At 58.0% G+C, this 24,046-nt stretch overlaps 4 protein-coding genes across 9 annotated transcripts; 2 read left to right on the forward strand and 2 right to left on the reverse strand.

The window, feature by feature from the left end:
* Nucleotides 1–637: 637 nt before the first annotated feature.
* On the reverse strand, nucleotides 638–6,826 carry RETSAT (retinol saturase). The gene is made up of 11 exons (XM_063420619.1): nucleotides 6,490–6,826; nucleotides 5,875–6,057; nucleotides 5,059–5,303; nucleotides 4,443–4,644; nucleotides 3,772–3,969; nucleotides 3,555–3,674; nucleotides 2,833–2,971; nucleotides 2,574–2,683; nucleotides 2,134–2,300; nucleotides 1,619–1,778; nucleotides 638–1,199 (listed from the first exon to the last, which is right to left on the reverse strand). Exons 1-11 carry the CDS (start codon nucleotides 6,671–6,673, stop codon nucleotides 1,054–1,056), a joined length of 1,854 nt encoding a protein of 617 aa, XP_063276689.1. The 5' UTR covers nucleotides 6,674–6,826; the 3' UTR covers nucleotides 638–1,053.
* A 70-nt stretch (nucleotides 6,827–6,896) lies between these two features.
* LOC134562958 (ELMO domain-containing protein 3-like) lies at nucleotides 6,897–13,015 on the forward strand. 3 transcript variants are annotated; one of them, XM_063420644.1, is made up of 11 exons: nucleotides 6,897–7,100; nucleotides 7,772–7,843; nucleotides 8,128–8,197; nucleotides 8,501–8,563; nucleotides 8,801–8,892; nucleotides 9,016–9,139; nucleotides 9,777–9,899; nucleotides 10,492–10,622; nucleotides 11,149–11,225; nucleotides 11,313–11,440; nucleotides 12,045–13,015. In XM_063420644.1, exons 2-11 carry the CDS (start codon nucleotides 7,775–7,777, stop codon nucleotides 12,197–12,199), a joined length of 1,032 nt encoding a protein of 343 aa, XP_063276714.1. In that variant the 5' UTR covers nucleotides 6,897–7,100; nucleotides 7,772–7,774; the 3' UTR covers nucleotides 12,200–13,015. The 3 variants fall into 3 exon arrangements, with proteins under 3 accessions (XP_063276714.1, XP_063276716.1, XP_063276715.1); XM_063420646.1 differs by having other exon boundaries at nucleotides 11,637–12,185; XM_063420645.1 differs by lacking the exon at nucleotides 6,897–7,100 and adding an exon at nucleotides 7,353–7,437.
* Nucleotides 13,016–13,923: 908 nt separating this feature from the next.
* LOC134562945 (glycerol-3-phosphate acyltransferase 2, mitochondrial-like) lies at nucleotides 13,924–21,366 on the forward strand. Its single transcript, XM_063420617.1, has 22 exons — nucleotides 13,924–14,039; nucleotides 14,487–14,560; nucleotides 15,172–15,288; nucleotides 15,360–15,433; nucleotides 16,319–16,429; nucleotides 16,611–16,739; nucleotides 17,396–17,495; nucleotides 17,578–17,711; nucleotides 17,789–17,888; nucleotides 17,972–18,178; nucleotides 18,390–18,497; nucleotides 18,718–18,803; nucleotides 18,889–18,983; nucleotides 19,083–19,153; nucleotides 19,409–19,649; nucleotides 20,083–20,231; nucleotides 20,323–20,400; nucleotides 20,482–20,607; nucleotides 20,687–20,807; nucleotides 20,911–20,961; nucleotides 21,072–21,127; nucleotides 21,204–21,366. The coding sequence occupies exons 2-22, from the start codon at nucleotides 14,546–14,548 to the stop codon at nucleotides 21,318–21,320; spliced, it is 2,286 nt and encodes a 761-aa protein (XP_063276687.1). The 5' UTR covers nucleotides 13,924–14,039; nucleotides 14,487–14,545; the 3' UTR covers nucleotides 21,321–21,366.
* LOC134562961 (fumarylacetoacetate hydrolase domain-containing protein 2-like) lies at nucleotides 21,348–23,975 on the reverse strand. 4 transcript variants are annotated; one of them, XM_063420657.1, is made up of 8 exons: nucleotides 23,850–23,975; nucleotides 23,086–23,267; nucleotides 22,460–22,676; nucleotides 22,327–22,386; nucleotides 22,083–22,245; nucleotides 21,732–21,840; nucleotides 21,573–21,660; nucleotides 21,348–21,478 (listed from the first exon to the last, which is right to left on the reverse strand). In XM_063420657.1, exons 2-8 carry the CDS (start codon nucleotides 23,262–23,264, stop codon nucleotides 21,416–21,418), a joined length of 879 nt encoding a protein of 292 aa, XP_063276727.1. In that variant the 5' UTR covers nucleotides 23,265–23,267; nucleotides 23,850–23,975; the 3' UTR covers nucleotides 21,348–21,415. The 4 variants fall into 4 exon arrangements, with proteins under 4 accessions (XP_063276727.1, XP_063276729.1, XP_063276728.1 ...); XM_063420659.1 differs by having other exon boundaries at nucleotides 23,854–23,955; XM_063420658.1 differs by lacking the exon at nucleotides 23,850–23,975 and adding an exon at nucleotides 23,669–23,843.
* Nucleotides 23,976–24,046: the final 71 nt, after the last annotated feature.

Consider the following 24,046-nt stretch of genomic DNA (forward strand, 5'->3'; position numbering starts at 1 on the left):
TCACTATTTTATTACTTCCAGTCTCACATGCTTCCCTTCCCATCTGGAGAGGACTTTGATCCTGTTCCCAAGCTTTTACCAGCAGACAGAAGAACTTTGTTGCTGCTGAAGGAGCGTGTGCTTGTGGCAATGATGCCTTGGGGCAATGGGGGGAGAGCAGCACCCAAACACTGGGAATACTGGGGGGCTGGGGTCCTGCTGCTCCCAGGAATGACTCTGGAAGCACTGGAGAGCCTGCGAGCACTGCTGCTCTTGGACGGCTCTGGGGCTGCAGGTGGAGATGGGCTTTTGCTGGGGGATGCAGGAGGGGGTCAGTGATCCTGACGGGATCAAGCAGCCACGGGTGCTGCTGGGACTGTGGGAGCTGCTGGGCCATGCTGGTACGTGCTGGTGCCACCTGTTTGGGGGCTATCTTGACTTCTCTCCTGGCCATGACAGCTCTTGGGGCCTCCCTTTACGGCCAGGGACCAGCACTAGACATGATGGTGGAAGGGGATGCATTTTTTTGGTGGTCATGAGGTCCAATACAATGTGTCTGGGAATGGGAACGGCATCTTCCTGGATTAAAATTCCTCAGCTTCACATAACAGAATCTGTTGCCCGGAACGCAATAATCAACTACACAGAGGCAGAGGTCTTCAGTGAAAGCTGCTCCCCACCGAGAAAAAGAGCGCCAGCCTGTTTATTTCTTTCCTTTTATAATTTTGTGGGTCTGAAAGCACATTGGATCTTGGGGTTACTACCCCTTCACCCCACTGGCTATGCTAGCTGTCAACCAACATTGTTTTCAGGCTGGAAATATGTAAGCAAAGGACAGTGAACAAAAACAAGAAAGGTTGTTTATGTTCCAAAGCGTGAGAAAATGAAAGACTGAACCTTAATATCGCAACAGTAGCTACAGAACTGACTCTATCTTACAAATAAGTAGAAGGCTTTAAAAAATCTCAGAAAAACCAGGGCAACACAGAATCTGCTACAGGTGTGTGACAGCTGAGAGTGAGGTGGGAGTGATGTGGAGGGGAGCAGAGGTCCCTGGTGGTGGGATGGCAGGCTTTAGTCTCCCTTCTTGGAGTTGGTGTCCTGCAAGCGCTTCTTCAGCCGCGCCAAGTCCACGTAGAGGTTGCGCTTGAGGATGGTGCTGGCGCAGATGACGGCTCCTTGCAGGGCTCCCATGAAACCCCCCAGGCACAAATCCTGCCCTGAAAAGAGGGAGCAGCAGACGTGGTCCCCCTGTGAGCAGCCCTCGCTCCCCATTCCATCCCAGCCAACCATCAGTGGTAGTTTGGGAATCACCTTCTCCACCTTCCAGCTGCCCTCACACCATCCTTGGGGTCTGAACCCACAACCCTCTCCTTTTCTGACCTTTCCTTGCCTCCAGGAGGAAAAGCGCCTCATCCTGCTCCATCGTGCCCTGGGCAAGGAGACAGTCTCCCAGAGCTGGAGGAACACAGCCCCTTCCTCCTCCCCTTGGGACCATGGAACTCTGCTTTTCCAGGCGTTATTCCATTCCCTCACAGTGGCTCTTCCCTTTATTCCATTTCAGGATTGGAGATTTTCTCTCCCCACATCCCGCTCCCCCAGAGCTGTCCTGATCTGAGGACACTGGTGGCCCTCTCACCTGTCAGGTAGAGGTTGGGCACGGCTGTCTCTGCCCGCACGGCGGCGATGGTTTCAGCCTGCAGGCGGGCGATGTTGTGGTCGGCTCCATAGATCTCCCCCTGAGGACTGGCGATGTAGTGCTGGTTGGTGAGGGGAGTCCCACCCGAGAGGTACTCGATCTGCAGGGGACAGGGACAGGCTGGTCTGCAGGGGCAGCAGGATGGGGAGCTATTGCAGGACCCTGAGTGTGTGAGGTACAGGCTGGGATGGGTTTCCTCGCAGACCCTGGGGTGGTGGGTCTGGTCAGGTTTTGTCCCAGGATGGTCATCCTGGGATGGTCATCCAGCTCTGCCCAAGTTGGATGGGGCTTGGAGCAACCTGGTCTAGTGTAAGGTGTTCCTGGTCATGGTGGGGTGGAACTGGATGAGCTTTAAGGTCATTCCATTCAAACCATTCCATGACTCCATGGTCATTGGGTAGGTAAAAGGGATCCAGAGAAGAGCTGGAGGACCCCTGAACCCCGTGTTTCCTCACCCGGCCCTCAATGCGAGGGTAGAGCTTGAGGACAGTCTGCATGATGGCATCCACAAAAGTCTTCTTCAGGTCCTCATAGTCATCCCCCCGCTTGTGAACCTGCTTGTCCTTCCACTCCTTGAACCACTCGTACCTGGCGATGGTGACGATGGCCAGCGTGGATTTACCTGCAGGAGGACAAGGCTGGGGTGCTTTTCCCTCTGCCCACTCTCATCCCACCCTGTCACTGCCCCAAACCCTCCCCATCCAAACCAATGTCTCCAGATCTTTGGGGTTCCATGTCCTCCATCCAGGTATCACAAAGACCGCATTCCATGAGCCCTGTGCTCAGCAGCTTTGATCATGGATAGCTGAGTAGAAACTCCTTATTTGGGATCACCAAACCCTAACAAGAGCTTTGAAGCCCCTCACAAGCATTTGTGGCTGGGTGTCAGCCTTACCTGGGTGCCTCATTTCCCAGGTGGGGTCCTTGGCTGATGGCGAGGTGACAAAGAGGACAGGGATGTTGTCGGCAGCTTCTTCTCTGGGTGAAGCCAGGTAGCGCTTCACCCTGCAAGAGACAGAAGGGCTGAGCTGGGGTTCAGTGCACACCTTCTCCTGAATTCTCTTTACAGCCAAATGCCCATTTTCTAAGTCATTGCCCAGGAATTCATCTCCTTAACGCTCAACGAAGCACATCCAATGTGAAGCCAAACCTACATTCCATCCAGGTCGTTCCCTGGGAACATGAAGTAGTTGATGGGTTCCAGCCCCAACTCTTCCCTCGAGCCGCTGAGGCCAACAAAGACAGTGAAGCTCCCCTCACCGTGGTCTACCATGTGGAGCTGGGACTGGATCTCTGCAGTGTGGAGGGAAAAAGGGGAAATAGTCTGTTCTGGGGAGCATCAGGCTTTTCTAGGATCCTCAGCTACAAAGAAGTGGTTTCTCCAGTCCTGGTCCTTTCCCACCAAACCCTGACCCTTCCCACTAACACAATCATCCCCCTTCCACCTAACTGTGCCCCTTCCACCTAACTGTGCCCCTTCCCAAGCACTTCTGTCCCCTTCCACCCAACCACTCCCCTTCCCCCCATCCTTGCCCTGTTGGGATACTCCTTCATTGCCCCTTCCAGATGATTTTCTGGCTATCGAACTTTAAGTGGACATTCCATCAACTTCTACAAATTTTGGGGCCCCGCACTGTGCTTTTTAAGGAATCCTCACACCAAACCAGGACTTTGCAAACTACAGCAATTTTGGGCCAATTAATTTAAGCTTAACAAAACCCCCGTGAAGAAATGAGCGGCCAGGGCTGGGTTTTGAGGGCTGTGGCACAGGAGAGACAGGAGGTTTGCCAGTATTAATTGATAAATCCACTTTCTGATGAGGCTCAGGATGGGATTAGCGCTGTAACCCCGCCAGAGCGCAGCACTGACGCAGTACCCGGCAGAGCCCGCGCCTCCGCCGGCAGCAGCCTCTCGTAGGTGTTGAAGATCCCGGCGTCTGAAATGATCACGGGAGCAAAGATATCCACTGAGTCTTGGCCTTTTTTGACACTCACACCTGGGAGGGAAAATCCAGAGGGGGAAGAATGAGGTGCTGGTGAAAGGAACCCCGCTCTGGGGGGAAGCCCCATGCCCCATCCCAGGCTGGGGCTCACCGCAGGCTCTGCCCTGGGCGTCCAGCAGGATCCTCTGCACCGGCGCCTTCCCAAACACATTGCCTCCAGCCTTCCGGATCACGGAAATGGTGTGGAAGACGATTTCCCCGGCGCCACCCTTGGGGTACCACGCACCAGGGAGGAAGTGGTTCACCAGGATGCTGTGCATGGAGAAGCTGGAATTGGAGGGGAGCGCACCTGGGAAAAGGGACAGCCAAGGTGGGTTTGGGCAAATCATGGGCTTGGAGCTTATCCTAAACATTTTAGAATGAGGAACACTCTGGACACGACGCTGAGAGGAAGGTGAGGAGTAGGGAGATGGTGGGTGTGGGTGTCTCCATAGCAAAGCCCATGGTCACCAACCTGACCAAGTCATGGGGGGCTGTGAGCAAAGCCCAGGAGATACGATGGAGGGAAGGGGGAAGCTCAGGAACATTCCCTTGTACAGGAACAACGTCACCCCATGGGGAAGATGAAGAATGCAGAGGGAAAGAGATGGAGATGAGCAAAGGGGACACGTCACCTGCCAGTGACTTGGGGACAAGGATGCTGACGAAGCATCCACCACAGCATTTCTGCAAACCTTCCAAAAGCATGTAAAAAGGGAGGTTCTTATATTTTTTCTGTTTCTAAAGGGCTTAACATCATCCCAGGGCCTCCTGGTCACCTACCATAAGTAAGGAAGATGTAGCTGAGGACAGCCCGGAGCTCTGGGTTGGTGGTGAGACCATCCACCACCTCCTTGACGCTGCGTGAGGCCAAGCGGAAGAAGGAGCAGAGGTGTGGGAGCAGCCTGGAGCAGATCAGGAGCCGGGCCAGGAACCGTGGGAGCATCTTCAGTATCCCCACCATCACAGCCCCACGACGAGTGCTCTACAGGGAGAGTTTGGGGCTCACTGCACAGACCAGAAGGTTCAGACGCCCCAAAAATGCTTCAAAGCATTTTTTCCCCTTAAATTCACTGCTAGGCATCCTGGGGAGCCGTGGGCAAGGGGGTCAAAAAGCTCCCCTCAAAAAAAGAGCTTCTCTCTTAAAAAAAACTTCCTTAAAAAAAGCTGCCCCAACTCCTTAAAGAACTTCTTCCTTAAAGAAATCTCTCCCAAAACATGTGATGCTGCATTTTTGAGGCAGAAAGGGGCAATTTTGCATGTGTTTCCCAATGCTTTTGGGGTGATGCCATTATTCCCTGGGGGTGCCCAGTATCCAGGTGCCAGGGGGGTTCCCCTTTTTGTGTGACTCCCCAGATCCAAACTCCCCTCGTTTTATCCCACCCAGATCCATCTCTACCTTCACCAACCGCTGGAACTCATCAATGGCCGCCGCCTCCCCGGGGAACTGCTCCTTCAGCTTCTGGAAATATTCCCTCTTCCCTGAATAGATGTGGAAGGTCTTGCCAGCACCCTGGGGGTCCCCCAAAACCACAGCATCGTAGGTGTCCGGGAGTGGGGCCCATTCCAGCTGCCCATCTGTCAGCTGGTCCACCAGGAACCGCATCATGGAGCCCTGCTGCATCTGCCCCACATAGTGGATGCCTAAAAGAGACATTTTTTTTCTTTATTTTCCTCTTACTTCCTTTATTTTCATCTTTTTTAAAATTTTATTTTCCCACTCCAGGATGCACCAAACACATCTCTTATTTATCCATCCCCACCCCATCAGCTCCATGTGGAATGGAAAGGGAAAATCCAGGATACACCCGCCTCCCAACTGGGGTGAATAGCACTGACCGTAGTGTTTGTAGCTGGTAATTTTGGAATTTTGTTACACTTTGCTATTCATCTCTGCTGTAAATAATTAATCCCAGAGATCTGAGGACATGCAGAGCTGGACTTTGTTCTTGCCATGAGAAGTTTGACAGCAAGATGTGTCATGAGATGGCATCCGCCGTGCTGGGAATATATAGGGGCTTGATATGGGAAATCTGAGGGGTTTGGTATCCTACACTCAGAGGATTTCGGGGTGAAGAGCAGGAAAATGGTTTGTCTACCACAAGGTGTGTGCTGGGGAGTCCTAGTCCTCACCCCAATGGGTGCAGTTCCCACCCTGAGGGTATCCCATGCCCCTCCCTTGGATCCCGGGGGAATTTGGGGCCCCGAATCATACCAGTGTCAAACTCAAAGCCCTTCTCAGTGAAGGTGTGGCAGCAGCCCCCCAGCTTCCCGTGCTGCTCCAGCACCAGCACGCGCCGGCCGGCCTTGGCCAGCAGTGCCGCAGCTGCCAGGCCACCAATGCCGCTGCCCACCACGATGGCATCGAGCCCCTGGGGCACCTTCTCTGCCGAGAACACTGCGGGGAAAGGAGGGCATCACTGGGGGCCGCCCCACAGCACCAGGGACCCCTGAAACCACGGTGAGCAGGTGGCACCAAGGGGGTGACACTAGGGGAGACAATGCCACCCCGGGAGCAACGAATACTGCTGCAGGTGGAGATGCTGCCCTGGGGGCTGACGCCACCCTGGGGGGGTCCATACTGCCCCGGGGGTCCGTGGCACCCCGGAGGTGATGCCACCCTGCGGGGATGTCACTCTGGGGGCGCTGCCAGCCCGGGGGGATAAATGACACCCCGGGGGTGGTGCTGTCCCGGTGGATTGATCCCACCCTGGGATCAATCCCACTGCCTGGGGGCAATGCTGTCCTGGGGGCGATGACACCCTCGGCCGTTGATGCCACCCCGGGGTTTAGTCCCACCGAGGGGGTGGATGCCCCGGGGGTCCCGTACCTGTCTTGACGACTGTCCTGCGCACAGCCTTGTCGGTGACGAGCGGGGCGGGCGGGCGGCGGCTGTCGGTGGCGAAGGGGTTGTGGGTGCCCTTGACCCGCGGGAGCACGAGGGACAGGACGGACAGCAGGACGACGAGGAGGAGGAGAAGGGGGGCGAGGAAGAGCAGTGCCTGCAGCCACATGGTGCTGCGCAGTCCGGCTGCGGGAGCCCCGCTATGTCCCGCGGAGCCGGGAACAGTGGCGGGCCGGCAGCAACAGCAGGAACGGGAACAGAGGGCACGGGGGATAACTCCGGCACTGGGCGGGGAGGCCGCGGGGAGGGGCGGGGAAGCGGGGGCCTGGCACCGGGCACTGGGACTGGGACTGGGCACTGGGGGCGGGCACTGCGATTCTGGGATCTGGAAACAGGAAGCAGGAAGCAGGCACCGGGCACTGGGAGCTGGGACTGGCACTGGCACTGCTGTAGTGGCAGCTGGGACTGGGAATTGGCACCGACAGCTTGTCCTGGACACTGGGAGTTGACTGTGCAATGACAGCTGACTCTGGGCACCAGGAGCTGGCACTGGGAGCTGGCGACACCGGGAGTTGGCACTGGGACAACAGGAGCTGGTACTGGCATACGGGGACCTGGGACTGACACTGGGCATCGGCAGTTGGCACGGGGGGGTGGGACTGATCGCCCCACTGCAGACCGCGGAAGCCGCGAGTCCCGCTCCGGAGACCGGCCCGGTTCCACCGCCGCCGCTTCGGCCTCGCCCCGCCTCCCGCCCCGCGTCCCGTCCCGCCCCGCCGTGCTCACCCTCGTGCGCGACCGTCTCCGCATCTCGCGGTGCACGCCGGGAACTGTAGTCCCGGCGTCCCCTCCCCAGCAGGCGGAGGTGCGGACTACAGCTCCCGGCGTGCAGCGCGGCCGGCTCCGGCTGGGGGAACCTGGCGAGTCCGAGAGGTCTGAGGGGCAGAGCGGGGCCTGGGACGGGCTCCTGAGGTGTGGGAGCACTGAGAGGCGGGGGGCGCTGAGGGCAGCAGCAGGCTGCTGAGGGGCTGGGAGGCTGCTGAGGGACCAGGGGGACCCTGAGCGTGTTGGGGGATTCCCGAGGGGCTGAAGGGGGCTCTGAGAAGGGTTCCTGAGGGGTGAGGTGCTAAGGGCTGCCGGAGGCTCTTCAGGGATAGGGGACCCAGAGTGGCCTAGAGGGGTTCCTGAGGGCCTGGGGTAGTTTTGGGTGTCAGTCAGTCGCCGGGACACCCTCATTCCCACCACTTGATCCCGTTCTCTCCCGCAGGTTATGAGCGGCGCTGGGGGCTCGGAGCGGCCGGAGGAGCAGCCGGAGGAGCGGCAGCGCGTTGTCCCCCCGGCAAGTCCCCGGCCATGCGTGTCCGGCCGGAGACCCCCCCCAGCCGACACCCACGGGGCCCCCACCTCAGGGGTCCCAGCCCCCCACTTGCCCTCATTGCTCTGTTTCTACCGTTACAATGACATAAAATCGTCTTGAGGGTACAGACCTCCCTGAACGGGCCTGAGCCATCTTCTCGCGGGGCACAGGGGCTGTTCTTTGGGGAAAAGCTTGGAATTTGTGGTCGGTTGGTGTTTGGGGTCTGTCGCAGGGGGGTGACACCGTTTTTCCTCTGTCTCCCTCAGGTACTAGCTCTGCGGCAGGAAGGTGTCCTGCAGGAGCTGGTGCTTGGAGTGGGGCAGCCCCCACACCCTGGTGAGCTTCTCCTGCTTCCCTTGGATCAATTGTGGTGTTTCCTGGTGGGAAAGTCACCTGCGGGGCTCGGAGGGACTCCAGGAAGCAAGTAGGGGGGATGTCAAATCCATCTGGTCCCAGATTATTCCCCAAATTCACCCAAGATAAACCTTGTGGTGCCCCGGGTGGCTCAGGTTGGGATTTTCCTTGCAAAAGAGGAAATACAGCTCTAGGGTGTACTGAGTGGTGTTGGGGGAAGGGAGGAAAACCCCCACCCCGTGTCTGCCACGTAGATCTGACTCCTGTACCCCTTCTCTTGGGCAGGGATCAGCGAGGAGCAGCGCCAGGCCCAGGAGGAATGGGAGGCTCTGGAAGAGATCCAGTCAGGTACTGGGACTAACGGGCCTGGCAGCTGGAAATGTCCAGGAGGGGGAAAGGAGCTGCGTCCTGGAGGGCAGGATGGGTAGGGGAGAAGCTGGGGGCATTATCTGTGGTGGAGGGGAGGGAGGGGGTGGGAGGTTCCATTTTCCCCTTGTTTCCCACAGCTTCATTCTCCTGGAATCAGATGATTTGGGGGGAGAGTCGGGTCAGTAGGGGTCTGACCCACTCTGTGCCTCCCTGCAGGGTTGGGGGAGACCTCAGGCACACCCCTTCCTCCAATTTCCTTCACTGAGGCGCTGCAGCACTTCCAGAGCACAGAGCTCTCCGAGAGCTGGGTACGGCCGGGCTCCAGCTCCCGCTCCTTGCTGGGAGTGTAGAAAGTAGAAGTGGGGGGCAGCAGACCTCTCCCTTTGCCTCTGGCCGCGTTCCCTGATGGGTCTGGGCTGTTTCTCCTGCAGGGGAAGGTGCGAGCGCCGGGGCGCCGGGGGATCCTGGCTGCCCTGCTCCGCTGCCTCTGCGGGGCCCCTCGGCTCCGACCCCAGCTCCGGGGAGAGCAGGAGCTGGCGCTGGCCATGGCACACTGTGAGTGGCCCTGGGATCCCCTTTGTGCCCTGCTGGATCTCAGCTCTGCTCCCTATAGGCACAGCTCCAGGCGGGAGCCCTCTGGCTCCATGGCTCTTCTGCCCCTCAGTGCAGGGGCAAATGGGATGTGAATCACCCAGTCCTTTGGCATGAGGGGGTCACACACCCATGGAAACCCTGGGCCTTTGGGTTTAGGGGCTGAGTGGCCTTTTCTGGGCACCAAGGGGGTTTTAAGGTGCCAAGCTGTGGGTTTTAGGTGCTGTGAGGGCATTTTTGGAGGGTGTGGGTTTGGTTTTGGACACTGAGGGACATTTTCTGGGCACTGTCGGTTGTCTAGAGTGTTGGGGGGTGAGTTTGGGGTCTTTTGAGCACCAAGAGGCATCTTTTGGTTGCTAAAGGGTGTTTTTGAGAAACTGGGGCGAGTTTTAGGATGCCATGGGGCATGGGTTTGGCTGCTGAGGGCTTTTGGTGCCAAGGAGCTTTTTTAGGTAGCAAGGGGGTTTTTTTGCATGTGAGGTTGCTTTTTTAGGTGCCAAGGAACTTTTGGGGACCAAGGGGTGTTCTTGGGGCACCGAGGAAAGTTTTTTAGACCCCAGGAGTGTTTTCAGGCAGCTGTGTGTTGGCTCCCTCCCTGCAGGTGCCCTGGATGACTCAGAGTGGGTGCACATGCGGATCCTGCAGACCATCTACCAGCAGCTGACGCGCTCCAGGCTGGGCTGCCCGCGCTACGGAGCACACTGGGAGGAGCTGGGCTTCCAGGGTAGGAGAGGGAGCAACCTTCTTCCTGGGGAGATGCCCAGGCCATTCCCAAAATCCATTCAAACCTTCCCTGGAGCAACTCCATTCCATCCCAGCTCCCTGAGCCACTCCCTGTGCTTCATCTCCACTGGCCTCCCTTGGACATGCTCCAGCACCTGAATGTCCTTCTTGGGCCCCGAAACTGATTCCAGGTTTTGATCACCTCAATCCTCCCTCTCCTCTCTATCTACCTACAAAATTCCCAAGGACACTCTGAATCCCTTTATCCGTAGAAGAATTAAACCAAACTGACCCCAGTACAACATCTGGACCGGTTGGCTGTGTCATCCCAGTACCATATTCCTAAAAAAGCTAGTAATTCCTGGAAAAGTGTGGGAATGGGAGTGGTAGGGTGGAGCAGGGGCTGGTTAATGCCCAGATGAGCACAGTGATGGCCTCATTAGGGAACTTGCCTGAAAGCTTTCCCTCAGGAAAGGGAATCCCCAGGATTCTTGGGTTCTGCAAGTGCGGTGACAGGGAATACAGGGAATAAACAGCCCATGGAAGTGGGAAGGTGACAGGGAGTGACTCTGTGCTGTTGCTCACCTTCCCAGGTGTGGATCCCGGGACTGACCTGCGTGGGACGGGAATGCTGGGGCTGATGCAGATCCTGTTCTTTGTCCTGGATTCTCGGACACTGCTGCTGGCACGAGAGATTTTCCAGCTCTCCCAGCATGAAGCCCAGGCATGACCTTCCCCCTCCTCCCTGCCAGGGGGTCTCCCGTGGAATTCCCAATGCTCTGGGAAAGGGAAGAACAAAAACCTTCTCTTCTCACATTTTTTTTTGGATGCTGAACCACCTCATACTTGTAAGGGGAAGAAGGTGGTGCCCAGGAGTCCCAGGCCAGAGCAGAGCAGAGCTCAATGTGCTGTATTTATGCTGGGAATGGGATTTTAGAGATTTGATACTGGCTTGGAGTGGGATAAACAGGCTGAAGAGTTGGGCAACAGGCAAATGGGAGCGAGTGGAGCCTGTCTTCCTAAATTCCACATTTTAGTCTGGGTTTAAGCATGGGTACAAGATCGGCTCAGCCCTCAGTGTCCATCCAAGCCTGGATTTGTAGGGCTGGTATCCCGGTGTGTGCATCCCATGGATCCATCCCATGGATTTGTGGATGCATGGATGTGGTGTCAGAGGACCAGAGGTGCCAGAGGGGAGGAGGATTTTCCAACTGAGCTTCCATAATGCGGGAATTCTGGTTGTTTTCCAGAATTTTCCCTTCTGCATCATGTCCGTGAACATTACCCGGATTGTCATCCAGGCGCTCCAGGAGGAGCGGCTCTCCCGGTGAGGGGGATTGGTTTTGGAGTCTCAAGCTGCATCCCGGGTCCTTCCCCTCCCCAGAAGGTGGCTGAGCCCTTTCCCCCTTTGCAGGGAGTGCAACCGGCGGCACCAGGTGATCGGGGTGCTGAATGACCTGTATGCCGCCGCCTTCCTGCAGCTCTCCTGCCTCTGGAAGCGGCAGCACGGGACTATCACCAACGCTGGATTCTTCCTCAAGGGTTTGTCTTCCCAAAGAGTTTTCCTTTCCCAGCTTTCCTTGGCAGGGGCAACCTCAGGGCAAAACCCTCAAAACACTCCCCGCTGTGTTCTCAGCACATCCCAGCCCAATGCCAAGGGCTGTAATGCCCAAGAAATCCAAACATTCCCAGTTTAATCCTCACATGGCGGTTTTTCCACAATTTTTCCTTATCCCAGTGCTTCAAGTGGTGTTTTTCCTCACATTTTCCACCCCAGATGGATGCTGTGACAGGGTGGCTTGAGGTGGGTGACGCATGGGGACATTCCCTGCTCCCCCAGCTCACAGGGAGCCATAGCTTAACCCCTGTCCATGAATTACTCCAGAGAGGATTGCTGTCAGTGGGACTAATGTATCTCTCAGAAATCAGGATCCAGCTGGCAATGCTGGGCTCTAGCTTCACCTTACCTTCCCTGCATTCCAATCTCAGGCTGCTCAGGCTGGCATTGAGCTTCCTGTGCTTCCTCATCCCAGGGAAAGCATGAGCATGCCCTTTCCCAAGTGAAAATGAGACACTGGATGTATTGGACCCTTGACACCATCCAGGCCCTGCTCCCCTCAACCTTTTCCCCCTCTGACCTTTCCAGAGCTTGAATTATCCACCAAAAAGAAGCCAAGGCAGCTGCTGAAATTCCTGGAAGCCTACCTGAGCCGTGGCCTTCAGCCTCCCTGCTCTCCCTCCTCCCAGATCCACTTCACCAGCATTTGTGACCCTGGAGTGGAGCTGGAGGGAGATTCCTGACTTACATGACACAGAGTGGGATGCTGCATAGGGAATTCTGCTGGTGGATCAGTCCTGGGAGGGAGACACACTGGTGTTGTGCCTGGTTTGGGGGCTCGGGAAGGGCCGGGAGATGTCACGGAGCCGGGATTTTGCCTGCTCCAGGTGGAACTCTCTGGAAGCAAAGGAGGAAGAGGTGGTGGAACATGAGTCCGTGATTCTGTGAGCAACCCAGCCTGGCGCCGGGATAGTCCCTCTCTCCATCCCAAATCCAGGGTCCCACCTAGGTCCTTACCCTCCCCAGGTGGAGCTGGAAGGTGGTGCTGGGTTCCTGGATCCCATCCCATCCACACCTGGAATGGGTAAGCCCCACTTTTGCCTGTGGCAGACCCCCCAGGGTCATTATGGTGTGTCAGCACCCAAAGAAGTTATTAAAGGGGGGAGATAAGGGGTCTGGTGGAAAAGAGAGTCTTGGATTTGCCACTGCACTTTGTATCTGGAGGAAGGAAGGGCAGACTGGGGGTGCCCAGAGTCCACTATGGGGGGAACAGGGTGCTGTGGAGGAGAGATGAGGGTTGAGAGCTCCAAGGAGGAGGGGAAGGGTTATTCCCTTTGGGAGCAGCTCGGGGCCAGTGCTTGGGAATGTCCTCTAGAAATGGGGAAAAGCAGCCCCCAAAGCCCAAATGTGGGAAGAAATGAGGGGTTTGGAGGAGAGAAGTGGGAGCTGAGGGGAGAATGGCATGTTTTGGCCTCAGCTCCCCTGAGAGGGAGATGATTCCTGGGGGCTGGGAATCCTCTTGGATGGAAAAAAAATAAACGGACAAAAAGGAACCTTGAGTTGTGGTTTGCTCTCCTGATCTTGAGTTATTGTGGAAATTGAAGGGAGAATCCTTTTCAGGTGTTTTGGGGGAACAAAGATGTGGTCTGGGGATGGGGGTGGTGGGGGGATGCAGGGGGGTGGGAGTGCCAGGAAGGCGGGGGGGAAGTGCAGGTGGGATGCAGGGACCAGAAAGGGATGAGGGGAAGAGGTGGAGGTATCACCTGGTGGGGAGGTCGGGGAAGTCTGACACCTGTGGGAATACATTTGAGAGTGGTATCTGAGATAAGGGGGGAACAGAAAAGAAAGGAGGGAAAAAGAAAGGATGATATAAAAGGAGAATAAAAGCAGAGACAAGAAAAAAGGAGGGGAAAAAAAAAACCCAAGAAAGAAATAGGAAGGACAAGGAAAAAAGAAGGAAGAAAAATATGAGGAAAAAGAGACAAAATAAAAGGAGGGGAAAAGGCCCCACCACCCTTTTCTTAGTTTGGGGTGGGGTGGGGTTTTTTGCCTTTGTCTTTTCCTTTGCCCCCTCCTTTCTCCTTTGTGGTATTATTTGTTTTGTTTTGTGATTTTGGTGGGGGGGTTGTTTGTTTTGGGTTTTTGTGTGTGTGTTGGGGTGGGGTTTTTTTTGGGGGGGGGGGTTGGTTGGCTTGGTGTTTCGTTTTTATCTTTGCTTGTTTCCCCCCTTTTCTCTGGCACTCCCTCCCTTATCGCAGCCTCCAGGAGTGGTCCCGGGGGTGCAGGGCCCCCGCCCCTCCGCAGGTGAATCGGGGCCTTTTTGGTGTTTCCAGGCCGCTGCAGCCCCGTGGGTTCGGAGGTGTGGGAGGGATGGAGCTGGGGACGGCGATGGGACCGATGTCCCACGCGGTGTTAGGGACCAGAGCCACAGGGTTAGGGGACCCCCGCCGGCTCTGGGGCCGGGGTCTGACCCGGGCGGGGGAGGAGCGGCGGTGCCGGTTCCGCCAGGCCGGTCCCGCCAGGCCGGTTCCGGCCGGGCTGCCCGGGGGCGGAGCCGGGCCGGGCTGGAGCGCGGGGTCTGCGGTGAGCGGGGCCTGGGCGCCGGGGGCACTGTGACCCCCAAACTCCGCAGGGACGGTGGGGCTGAGCCCCCCGGGCCGAGCGGGGTGTGGGGCCGGTCCGGGGGTGACCCAGAGGGTCCGTGGGGCTGTGGGGCCTGTGCGGGGGATGCTGCCCTCACACCTCGGGCCTGGCGGGCTGGCGGGCCCGTGTGGGATGTGTTAAGCCATGTGTTAAACCCTGTAGGAGATGTGGAGTGTGAGCGGTCGATGTGGGCTGTGCTGCCCCCCCCAATTCCCTGTGGGGCCTGTGGGGTGTTACTCCCCAATCCCGTAGGAGCTGTGGGGTGTTACTCCCGCTCCCCAGGTCTCTCCAGGCTCTGTGGGGCACATGTGGGGTCCCTTTCCCATCCTCTGTTCTGTGTGTCCCAAATCTCCTCAAATCCTCCTTTCCACCTGTTTGTGTCTCCAGGATTTTCCTCAGGAGCCTTGAGCACCAGTTGTCCCCAGCTTGGGGCTGTCCTCCCAGCCATGACACCCTCCAGGGTATGTGACACCACAGGGACCCTCTGTACCCGTGAATCCCCTCCAAATCATACTGGGGTCCCCTCATTTCCTCCCTTCTTTTCTTCTCCATCAGCTACATTTTAAACCAAATTTGCTTTTTCCCCCCCTTTGTTTTTTTAGGAAATAATTTTTTTAACCCTTCCTCATAGAAAGGGAGGCGGGGGATTCCAATTTGGGGGCCAAAGAATTGGAATCCCAGTGTCTCAGGGTACCCTCTGACTCTAGAGGTGGGGGTGGAAAGGGCTGGTGGGGGGGTCTCCCCAGATCCCACTGAGTCCCCTCAGGCCTGTATTTCCCAGCTGATCACACTGGATCTGGGTTAATCCCACAGGATCTTTGTCTCTGAGGGAGAGAAAACTCAGTGCCTGATCCTGCCAGGGTGCTGATCCCCCAGAACCAGGTTGATTCCCCTGAATCCAGGTTGATCGAGGTCCACATGGTCACCAAAATGTGCCACCAGCTTGTCCCCCCAAAATTCCTTTATTCCTTGCCATTACTGAAACCCCCCACATCACAAGTGGGTTTTGGGGTGTATCCACCCACATCTGGCATTCCCAGATTCCCCTTCCCATTTTTCTTTCCTCCTTCAGATTCAGAAATGGATGAGCCACTCAGGCCCAAAGCTGGAAGTTGTCATCCCATTCCTGGGCAAATACCACCGCCCAGTTTTGGGGCGCTGCTGCCAGACCTGCACCCCTAGGAGCTGGGTAGGAGAGTTTGGGATCCTGGGATGCTGAGGATCCGGACTTGGAGGGATTGATCCCATTTTTCCTGCCAGGATGGATTCTATCCCAAGGATCTCGCCGCTCTCGGATTCCTTGATGTCAGCCGTGTGACGGAGACAGACACACGGTGAGGATTTACCAGCTCTGTGCAGAAAACACCTGGAAAATCACTTCCCCCCCATATTTCACCAAAATGCCTGTGGGACTCCCTCTACATTTTCCCCAGTTCCTCATTATTGCAAACTGAGCTCATTAATCGCTTTTGGGAGGCTGGAAGCGGTGTCTCTGAGGGCTTGGGCTGTGCTTCAGTCATAGAATTGAGGATTGGGGGTCATGCCTTTATTTGTTTGAGCAAAAATTGGAATCTTGGTGGAAAGAAGGTGGAGGTGGAGGGTTATTCTCTCTGGCTCACAGAGGAAAGAGAAAACAGTGACTTCCTCCGAGAAGGAAGAATACCTGGAAAGGCAAAATTGTGGTTATCCTCTTTTCCTTTGGGCAGGAGCTGACGCAGAGCCGTTTCCAGATATTTTCATTTTTAAGGTGCCAGATTGCTTTAGCTCCATTCCCCTTTAGGGAGTAATTCCTGGATTATCCATTTTTTGCTTTTTTTCTTCCCAAATCAGATCATTATCCTCCATTCAATGTTCCAAGTGTTCCCAGCTTCAGCTTTGAAACACTTGGAAGAATCCATTGGGATCACAGGGAACGCAGTTCCCCTGTCCCATTCCAGCCCTTCCTGCACACTCCGGGATGTCCCAAAGCTTCCTCCCACCCTGCCCTCAGTGCAGATTTGGAGATAGATTGGGAAATTTCGGTGATTTGGGAATCCCAGGTTTGAATCCCAGGTTTCCTTCCTGCTGGGCAGCCTGAAGCATGGATTCACTGGTGCCTCAACATTTCCAGCTGTGAAATGGGGAGAAATGTCCTGAATCTGGCAAAGAGGCAGTCTGGAGGGCTCTGATGCTGGTGGAAAAGCCCCCCTCACCAGGATGTCACTGTGTGTCCCCTCCAGGTTCCGGGGCTGGCTGGTCCGGAGGGTCTGTGGATTCCTCGCAGCCTGGGAATGGAAAATTCCAGCAGAGAGCCCCGGGGAGCTCCTGGTGCGGATCTGCAGCAGCAGGAGGTGGGTGGGAACTGCTGGGGCCATCCCAGGATCACCCTCACCCAGGAGGGGCCAGCCCCCAGTCCTGGGGATCCTGTTTGGTCCCTGGATTCCAGGTCAGTGTGATCCTGGAATCCACCGAGGCTTTCTGGATCCCAACACGTGGATGCTGGGATGCTCCCTCCTCCCATCCTCTCCCCAGGGTACAGGATGCTGCCTCTGGCCAGGACCCTAAATCCAGAGGGGATGAGGGATCCCGGCAGTGCTGGAAGGAGGAGATCTGTCAGATCCTGAGGGAAATCCAGGCCCCGCTCTCCCCTCTGCTGCTGAGGTGTGGATCTCTTGAGAAAATACTCTGGGATTCTCTGGGGGTTGGATTCAGATGCTTTTGGAGATACTCTGGGATTTTGGGGGGATGCCCACGGATCCCTTGGGTGGTTTTCTGGGATCCTTTTGGGAGATGTGCTGGCGTGCTTCGGGAGATATTTTGGGACCTTTGGGAGCTGCACACAAATCTTAGGCCGGCTGCCCTTGGGGTCCTCTGTAACTCCTGGGCCATTCCCTCAGTTCCTTCCAAGAAGCCTGAGTGGGAAAATCCAAACCCTGCAGGAAGGAGGGAAGCAGAGAAAACTTTTCTTTTCCCTTTCCTGTCCCACCACTGACAACTGGGAATCTGGGGCTTCATTGCTTGTCTTATCCAGTGGGAGTAAAGAGTACTTTTGAGCTGTTAAAGGGAAGATATTCCCCTGGGAATAAGAAATTCCCCATGGAATAAGAGTATTTCGGGATCCCAAGGTGGGACAGGAAGATGGAGGGATGGCAGCTCTGGTTGCCAATGGAAAGGAGGATGTCTCATCACATGCAACCTCTTCCCGTGTGATAAAAGTGAGGATTTTGAGCAGGGGTGGGCTGGTCAAACTGGGAGGATTGGGAGCTTTGGGCAAGCCCCGTCCATGGCAGATTTCCTGATTCCCAGTTTTTCCGCAGGCTGTGCCACTGGCTGCTCCCCAAGCTCCTGACCCGTCTGTTCTTGAGTGTGCAGCTGCACGTGGGGCAGCTGGAGATGGTGCTGCAAGCTGCCAAGACGGTACGGAACCTGGCCAGAGCCTGGCCAGGCACTCTCATCCCCTGGAACGCCAGGAGTTCACCCCAGGATCCTTTGCTTGCAGCCCAAGGTGCCGCTGGTGTTCCTGTGCAGCCACCAGTCCCAGGTGGATGGGCCCCTCCTGTCCTTCATCCTCCTCTCCCAGGGGATTGGCCTGCCCAGGGTGACGGTGGACACCGGGCCCAGCCCTTGCCTCCGGTAACGCAGCGCTGTGGGATGTTCCCAGAGGATCCAAGGAGATGCAGTAGTTGCTCACGGTGTCCTTCCCTCACCAGATCCCTGCTCCAGCGCCTGGGAGGGATTTTCCTGCCTTCAGGAATGGCACAGACATTGAGTGACCGGGATGAGGGGCTCCCAGGGGCTGTGCTGGATGCGGTAGGTGCAATTTGGGCTGAAAGATATCTCTGGAGCACTCGGGGAGGTGCTGGCAGCTCCCAGTACTCCCAGCCTTTCCCCAGTACATCCAGGAGGTGCTGCAGAGCTGCCAGCCCCTCATCCTCTTCCTGGAAGAGCCCCCGGCTTCCCTGCGGCTGGCAGAGCCTGCCCGGTGCTGGCTGCTCCGTGTGGTTCGCGCGCTGCGGGATGGAGCTGTGCCTGACGTCCTCATCGTCCCAGTGGGGATCACCTATGATGTGGCTCCTGGCAGAGTGGAGCAGGATGGACTGGTGAGGGGGTCGGGGGATCACCGGGGCTCCCCCAAATCACTGGCACTGTCCCTGGGGATCGGTGTTCCCCAAAACCTCTAGGAAGCACTGTTCCCCTAAATCTCTGGGAAGATACCTAGGGAGAAGCATCACCCCAGATCTCAGGGAGCATCCCTGGGGAGTGGCATCCCTCCAAATCTGCCATTAATCCTTCAATGCCGTCTCTTGGCAGCCCCCTCAGGCCCTTGGGATCGGCACGTGTCTCCGGGCAGCATTCCAGGCCCTGCGCTGGCACCGTGGATGTGCCCAGGTGGATTTCTCTCAGCCCTTCTCCTTACGGGTATGGCAGCTGCAGATGCCCCTGGATCCACTGGATCCATCCTGGCACTGGGAGACTATGCCTGGGATGTTGGTGGGGTTTGAGGTGTCTGGGGGGATTGAGTGAATCCATCCTGGGGAAATCTGTTCTCCACTCAGCCCTGGGGATCCAGGGATCAAATGAGCTCATGGTGCTGAAGGCTGTGAGCACCCACAGCCTTCCACTTCATCCTCATTCCCAGGAATTTGTGGACAACAACCTCGTTGGGACAATCCTCACAGGGCGACATCCAGAGCAGCTGCTGCTTCCCACCATCCTGGGCAGGCGGTGAGGAGCTGAGCCCTGGGCAGTGTTTTCCCTTGGATCTCTGCTCCTGGCTTCTCTCCTTACCTCTCTCATCCTGACTTCCCAGCCCACTGGATGTTGGGAATGTGGGGACTTTGAGTCCCAGTTTGGGGACTGAAGAAGAGATTTTGGTGACGGCGCTGGGGCTGCATGCACTGAGTGGTGAGGGGGCAGGGGGTTCCCTTGGGATGGTATTCCCTGCTCAGGAATGGGGTGGAGGTTAATCCCCCCCAGATAACAAATCCCTCTCCCCCACTGCAGATTCCAGTGCCTGCTCTGCCATCACGGCTGTGGGAATCACTGCGGCGCTGCTGCTCCACAGGCACCAGGAGGTGGGATAAGTTTTCCATCTTTTCCTTTCCTCAGAACAGCATTCCCAGCAGGACTCCCCCCTCCCCATAAGGCAGCAATGCCCACTGGGAATCACCTTTCTTTCCCTGGAGCAGCATTCCAGTAGTAATCACCCTCCTTTAACAGGGAGTAGTAGTCCTAATGTGACTCACCCCTTCTCAGAGCAGCATTCCCCGTGGGAACCACCCCCCCTTTCCCTCAGAGCAGCATCCCAGCAGAATCCTCTGTTCCCCCAGGTCATGCTGCTGCCCCGGCTTATGTGGGATTTCTCAGCGCTGCTGGAGCAGCTCGTGCTGCGGGGCCAGGCCATGGGGTTCTCGGGGCAGCTGCGGGCGCTTGTGGGGCACAGCCTGCAGCAGCTGCAGCTGCTGGGGCCCCGCAGGGCTGCCCTGGGGCCCCCTGAGGCCCCGGCCCGGGCACAGCTGGGGCGGCTGGCAGGGGGTGTCCGGCACCACCTGGCCAGGGAGGCCGTGGGTGGTGAGTGGGGACACTGGGGAGTGGGAGCAGGGTGACACTGGTGGCACCAGGGAGCATGATGCTGTGGGAATCGGTGACACCAGGGCTTAGAGGCACTGGGGAAATTGGTGACACCAGGAACAGGCAATGGCTGCAGTTTGGAGAGCACCAGGGGTATAGCTTACATTGTGGGGGTCAATTACATTGATATGGGACACCAGGAATTGGTGATGCCAGGGAGATTGGTGATATCGGGGGATTCAGTGTCAGCGGGGTAAGTGGCACTGGGGAAATCGGGGATGCAGGGGATTAATGACACTGGGGAATGGGAATGGGAATGGGGAGAATTGGGGATGGCAGAGGTCAGGGACACTGAGGGAGTTGGGGACACTAGGGATTGGGGATGCTGGGGTATTTGGTGACTCAAGGACTGGTGACACCCCTGTCCCATCAGCCTGTGCCATCCGTGCCCTGCTGCTGGAGGTGCTGCCAGTCCTGGGGCCCCCCTCCAGCCTCTCCAGGATCGTGCTGAGCCGGGACGAGCTGCTCCACAAGGTCCTGGAGCTGCTGCAGCTGCTGCCCCCGACCCTGCTGGGGCTTCAGGTGAGGACACAGGGTGGCCTGTCATCCCCAACACTTCTGGGCTCCAGGTGGGGACACAGATGGCCTGTCACGCTTTTTCCTGTATCCCCAGCCCTGCCAGTCTACCGACTGCCACAGCCTGGACATCCTGGACAAGCTTATCCTTGGGGGGCTGCTGGAGGAGGAGGAGGTGGGTGACACCCCAGGACCTCTCCTGGAGCATAGGGACACGGTGGCTTCAAGGTGAGGTGACACCCTGTTGTCCCCACAGGCAGGGAGTGAGCCCGGGGGTTGTGACGTGGCCCCCCGGCGCTTCTTGTGGGGACATTCCTTGGGATCCTTCACTGATGACAGTGACAGTGACAGTGAACACGGGGTCCCCAAGCAGTGCTACAAGGTACTGGGGGGTTCCCCCACTGCCCCCTGGGCTGAAGGGAGGGTGGTTTCCCCCAAATTTGGCTGTGTATTCCCCACAGCTCAGTGAGCCCGGGGGCTTCCCTGGATTCCTCCTGTTCCTCTGTCGCCTCCTGAGCCCAATCCTGCACACCTACGGCCGGGCTGTGCAATTCCTGGAACGACCGCCCTGGCCCCAGCCTGGTAGGACTCCCCCAAAGCAGGGAACCCCTTGGGACTCCCTGGGGCCACTGAGGCAGGGCTGCAGCCCCCAGGAGGTGGGATCTGATGCCTCTCCCCATTGCAGAGGCAGACTATGTGGAGGCACTGCTGGAATTCCTGGCTGAGGATGAGGACGGTGAGTCAAGTAGGGGGGTCTTTCTTTTAGGGGTCAGTGACCCCTGAGCCAGGCTAAGGGTTCTTGAGAGGTGGCATTTGGGAGTTCCCTCAGGATCTCTCTCCCCACAGGGTATCCCGACAGGAGCCTGGCCCTGAGCTCCCTGCAGAGTTTCAAGGACATGGGGGTACGCACAGCTCCCCCATCCTCCCAACATTTTGCTGCCCCCTCTCTCCCCTCTTGACCTCCTTGTGTCCCCCCAGGTGCTTGAAGAGCTGCAGACCCCCACTGGACCCCTTCTGCAGCTCTCTCAGCCTTTCCAGTCTGCTTCCAACCGGGAGAAGTTGGGAGCCTTTATCCACCAGTTCACCCAGCTGTAGCCCCCCAGACCAATAAACAGGGCACAATGACCCAATCACTCGTGGATTTATTGACCCCCTTGAGGGGAGGTGGGATCTGTGGCTTCTCTCCACCATCAGACCACCCGGTTGCAAATGGTGCCCAGCTCCTCAATCTCACACTGTACCTCATCACCGCGCTGCAAGGGGGGACATGGTGGCATCTGTCCCCAGTGGGGTCCACTGTGCCCCCACTCACACCCCAGCCCCACCTGAGCCCCCATTTCCCCTCACCTTGAGGAAAACGGGTGGTTTCCGAAAGACTCCCACTCCCGCAGGGGTCCCTGTCAGCAGGATGTCCCCAGGGACCAGTGTCACAAACCTGGGGGCACGTGATGTGTCAGCCATGGCCCCCTGGGCTTTGGGGGTCCCCAGCCCCTCTCCCATTCCTACCGGGACACCCAGGCAACAAGGGCGGGCACCCCAAAGATGAGGTGGCGGGTGTTGCTGTCCTGCATCCGGTGCCCATTGACGCTGCAGCGGATCCACAGGTTATGGACATCTGTGGGAGGTGACATGGAGGGACATGGGCACAGTGCCACCGTGGCCTCAGCTTGGGGAAAAACATGGGGGAATGGGGAGCATGGGGCTGTGCTGGCACCAGTGGCAGCTGAGAAAGAGTTGCCAACCCATTCCTGTCTTGTCCCAGTCCTGTTCTCATCCCATCTATGTCCTGTCCCCATCCCATCACTGTCCTGTTCTTGTCCCATCCCTATCCTGTGCCCATTCCATGCCCTGTCCCACCTGCCACCGCCTCCCTGGTGACAATGGCCGGCCCCAGGGGACAGAAGGTGTCGAAGGTTTTCCCCAGCAGCCACTGCCGCCCATTTCGCCGCATCTGCCAGTCGCGGGCACTCACGTCGTTGGCCACTGTGAAGCCCAGCACGTGCTCCAGTGCTGCCGCTTCCTAGGGACAGCAGGGACCTGCTGACAGGGGGACACTTCCACAGACCCCCCAAAGGGAGGCGGGGGCTGGGGCAGGGGGTACCTCAATGTGTCGCCCCCTCTTCCCAATGATGGCAGCCAACTCCACCTCCCAGTCCAGCTCCTGCGGGGACAGAGGGGAAGCTGGGAGGGCCATTCCCCTGGAGGCCTGTGGGCGTGGGTACCAGGGTACCCACACTGGTGTCCTGGGGGTGCACAATGTCATCGAAGGGGCCAGTGATGGCACTGGGGAACTTGCTGAAGATGAGGGGCTCCTTGGGGACCTTCACGCCCTGCTCCTGACAGTGGTCGTGGTAGTTGAGCCCCACACAGATCACCTTCTCGGGGTCCCCCATGGGTGCCAGCAGCTGCGCAGTCGCCCGGAGCACCCGGTGCTGCCCCGACTCCAGTGCTCTGTGGGGACAGATGCATCCTTGGGATCACCCACATTTTGGGGCACCCATTTCTCAGGGGACATACTTTTGGGGGGGTCATTCAGAAGGGTCAGCTATATTTTAGGGACTCTCCTTTTGGGGATGACCACAGTTGAAGGGACTCACTTGTTGGGGTCAGCCACTCTTGAGGTCACCCATGATTTGGACTGCCCACCTTTTTGGGGGTCAGCTGTTGGGGGTAGCCCACTCTGGGGTCATCCAAAGCAGCATGCAGCTTTGGGTGGCCACTCCTGTGGGGATCCATGAGGATACCCCCTTTCAGGGTTCCCTCTCCTTTTGGGAGGACCCACCGCTGGGGGGGGCCGGCTTTTGCAGCACCCACTCTTGGGGATCACCCACCTTTAGGACCCACCCTTGGCCTCACGCACCTCTGGGCGAGCTCCAGCCCGCGGGGGCCGATCTCCAGGAATTCCCGCATCGATCGGGGCAGCTCCGGCTCCGCCGCGCTCAGATCCACCAGGTCCCCCCCGGGCGCCTCCTCCAGCCCGAGCCTGGGCCCCCCGCCCGCGGCCCCGCGGAACCGCACCAGCCGCAGCGCCGTGCGCATCCCCTGTGGCACCGGAGCTCGGGATCCCGCCGGAGGGGACCCGGGGCAGCGGATCCCCCTCGGCTCGGGATGAATCCCGGCACCCAGGGGGATCCCTCCCCCCGATTCCATCTAGCCCCGACCCCGGGGGGTCCCACGCAACCCCAGTGTTCGAGGGTCACTCCCCCAAGCCCACCGGGTCGCGATCCCCAGAATGCCCCCAGTCCCAGGGGATGCCGTCCTGATCCCGCTGGAATGAGGACATTCCCCCCACCCCGATTCCGCTCAGCCCAGTCATAAGGATTCCCCTGATCCTGCAGAAACCCAGACCCGGGGAATTCCACCTCATTTCTCGCCCACTCGGTCCGATCCTAACGAATCCCTCGGCTCCATGGAACTCTTCACCGACCCCACATTCCCCTCACCCCGAGTTCGGCACAGTCCCGATCTCGCACAGCTCCAGTCCCAGGGATCCCCACGTTTATCCCACACAGCCCCGGTCCTGAGGATGCCCCCGATCCAAGGGCTATCCCCCTCAGTCCCACACAGCCCCGACTCGGGGGATTCCCCCGTTCCCGTGTCCCTCCCCGGTCCTGGGGGTCTCACACACGGCTGTCCCCGCTCCGCTAGGGGGCGCTGCGGACCCGGCACCACCCACGTCACGTGTCACGTCACGTGTCACTTCGCCCGCCTGAAGGTCGCCGCGCCGAGAACCCGCCCCCTTGAGGCCGCCCAATGGGAGCGCGCAGAGGGTGGGGCCAAAGATCCAACGACAGCCAATGAGAGGAGAGGGCTGAGGGACG

This window comes from Prinia subflava, chromosome 32 (genome assembly GCF_021018805.1).
Source record: "Prinia subflava isolate CZ2003 ecotype Zambia chromosome 32, Cam_Psub_1.2, whole genome shotgun sequence".
NCBI lineage: Eukaryota > Metazoa > Chordata > Aves > Passeriformes > Cisticolidae > Prinia > Prinia subflava.

Bases quoted from the DNA above. Each gene is read 5' to 3' on its own strand.
- LOC134562958 (XM_063420644.1), top strand. From the start codon at position 7,775: ATGAGCGGCGCTGGGGGCTCGGAGCGGCCGGAGGAGCAGCCGGAGGAG. The intron at 7,844-8,127 runs GCAAGTCCCCGG...TGTCTCCCTCAG, and splicing joins GGCAGCGCGTTGTCCCCCCG to GTACTAGCTCTGCGGCAGGA. The intron at 8,893-9,015 runs GTACGGCCGGGC...TTTCTCCTGCAG, and splicing joins CAGAGCTCTCCGAGAGCTGG to GGGAAGGTGCGAGCGCCGGG.
- LOC134562961 (XM_063420656.1), bottom strand. From the start codon at position 23,375: ATGGAATCGGGGGGAGGGATCCCCCTGGGTGCCGGGATTCATCCCGAG. The intron at 22,387-22,459 runs GTGGGTACCCTG...CTGTCCCCGCAG, and splicing joins TGCACCCCCAGGACACCAGT to GAGCTGGACTGGGAGGTGGA. The intron at 21,661-21,731 runs GTAGGAATGGGA...ACGTGCCCCCAG, and splicing joins CTTGTTGCCTGGGTGTCCCG to GTTTGTGACACTGGTCCCTG.
- RETSAT (XM_063420619.1), bottom strand. From the start codon at position 6,673: ATGTGGCTGCAGGCACTGCTCTTCCTCGCCCCCCTTCTCCTCCTCCTC. The intron at 3,675-3,771 runs GTGAGCCCCAGC...TTTCCCTCCCAG, and splicing joins CGCCCAGGGCAGAGCCTGCG to GTGTGAGTGTCAAAAAAGGC. The intron at 1,779-2,133 runs GTGAGGAAACAC...TGTCCCCTGCAG, and splicing joins ACCCTCGCATTGAGGGCCGG to ATCGAGTACCTCTCGGGTGG.
- LOC134562945 (XM_063420617.1), top strand. The intron at 20,232-20,322 runs GTGAGGACACAG...CTGTATCCCCAG, and splicing joins CGACCCTGCTGGGGCTTCAG to CCCTGCCAGTCTACCGACTG. The intron at 20,808-20,910 runs GTAGGACTCCCC...TCCCCATTGCAG, and splicing joins ACCGCCCTGGCCCCAGCCTG to AGGCAGACTATGTGGAGGCA.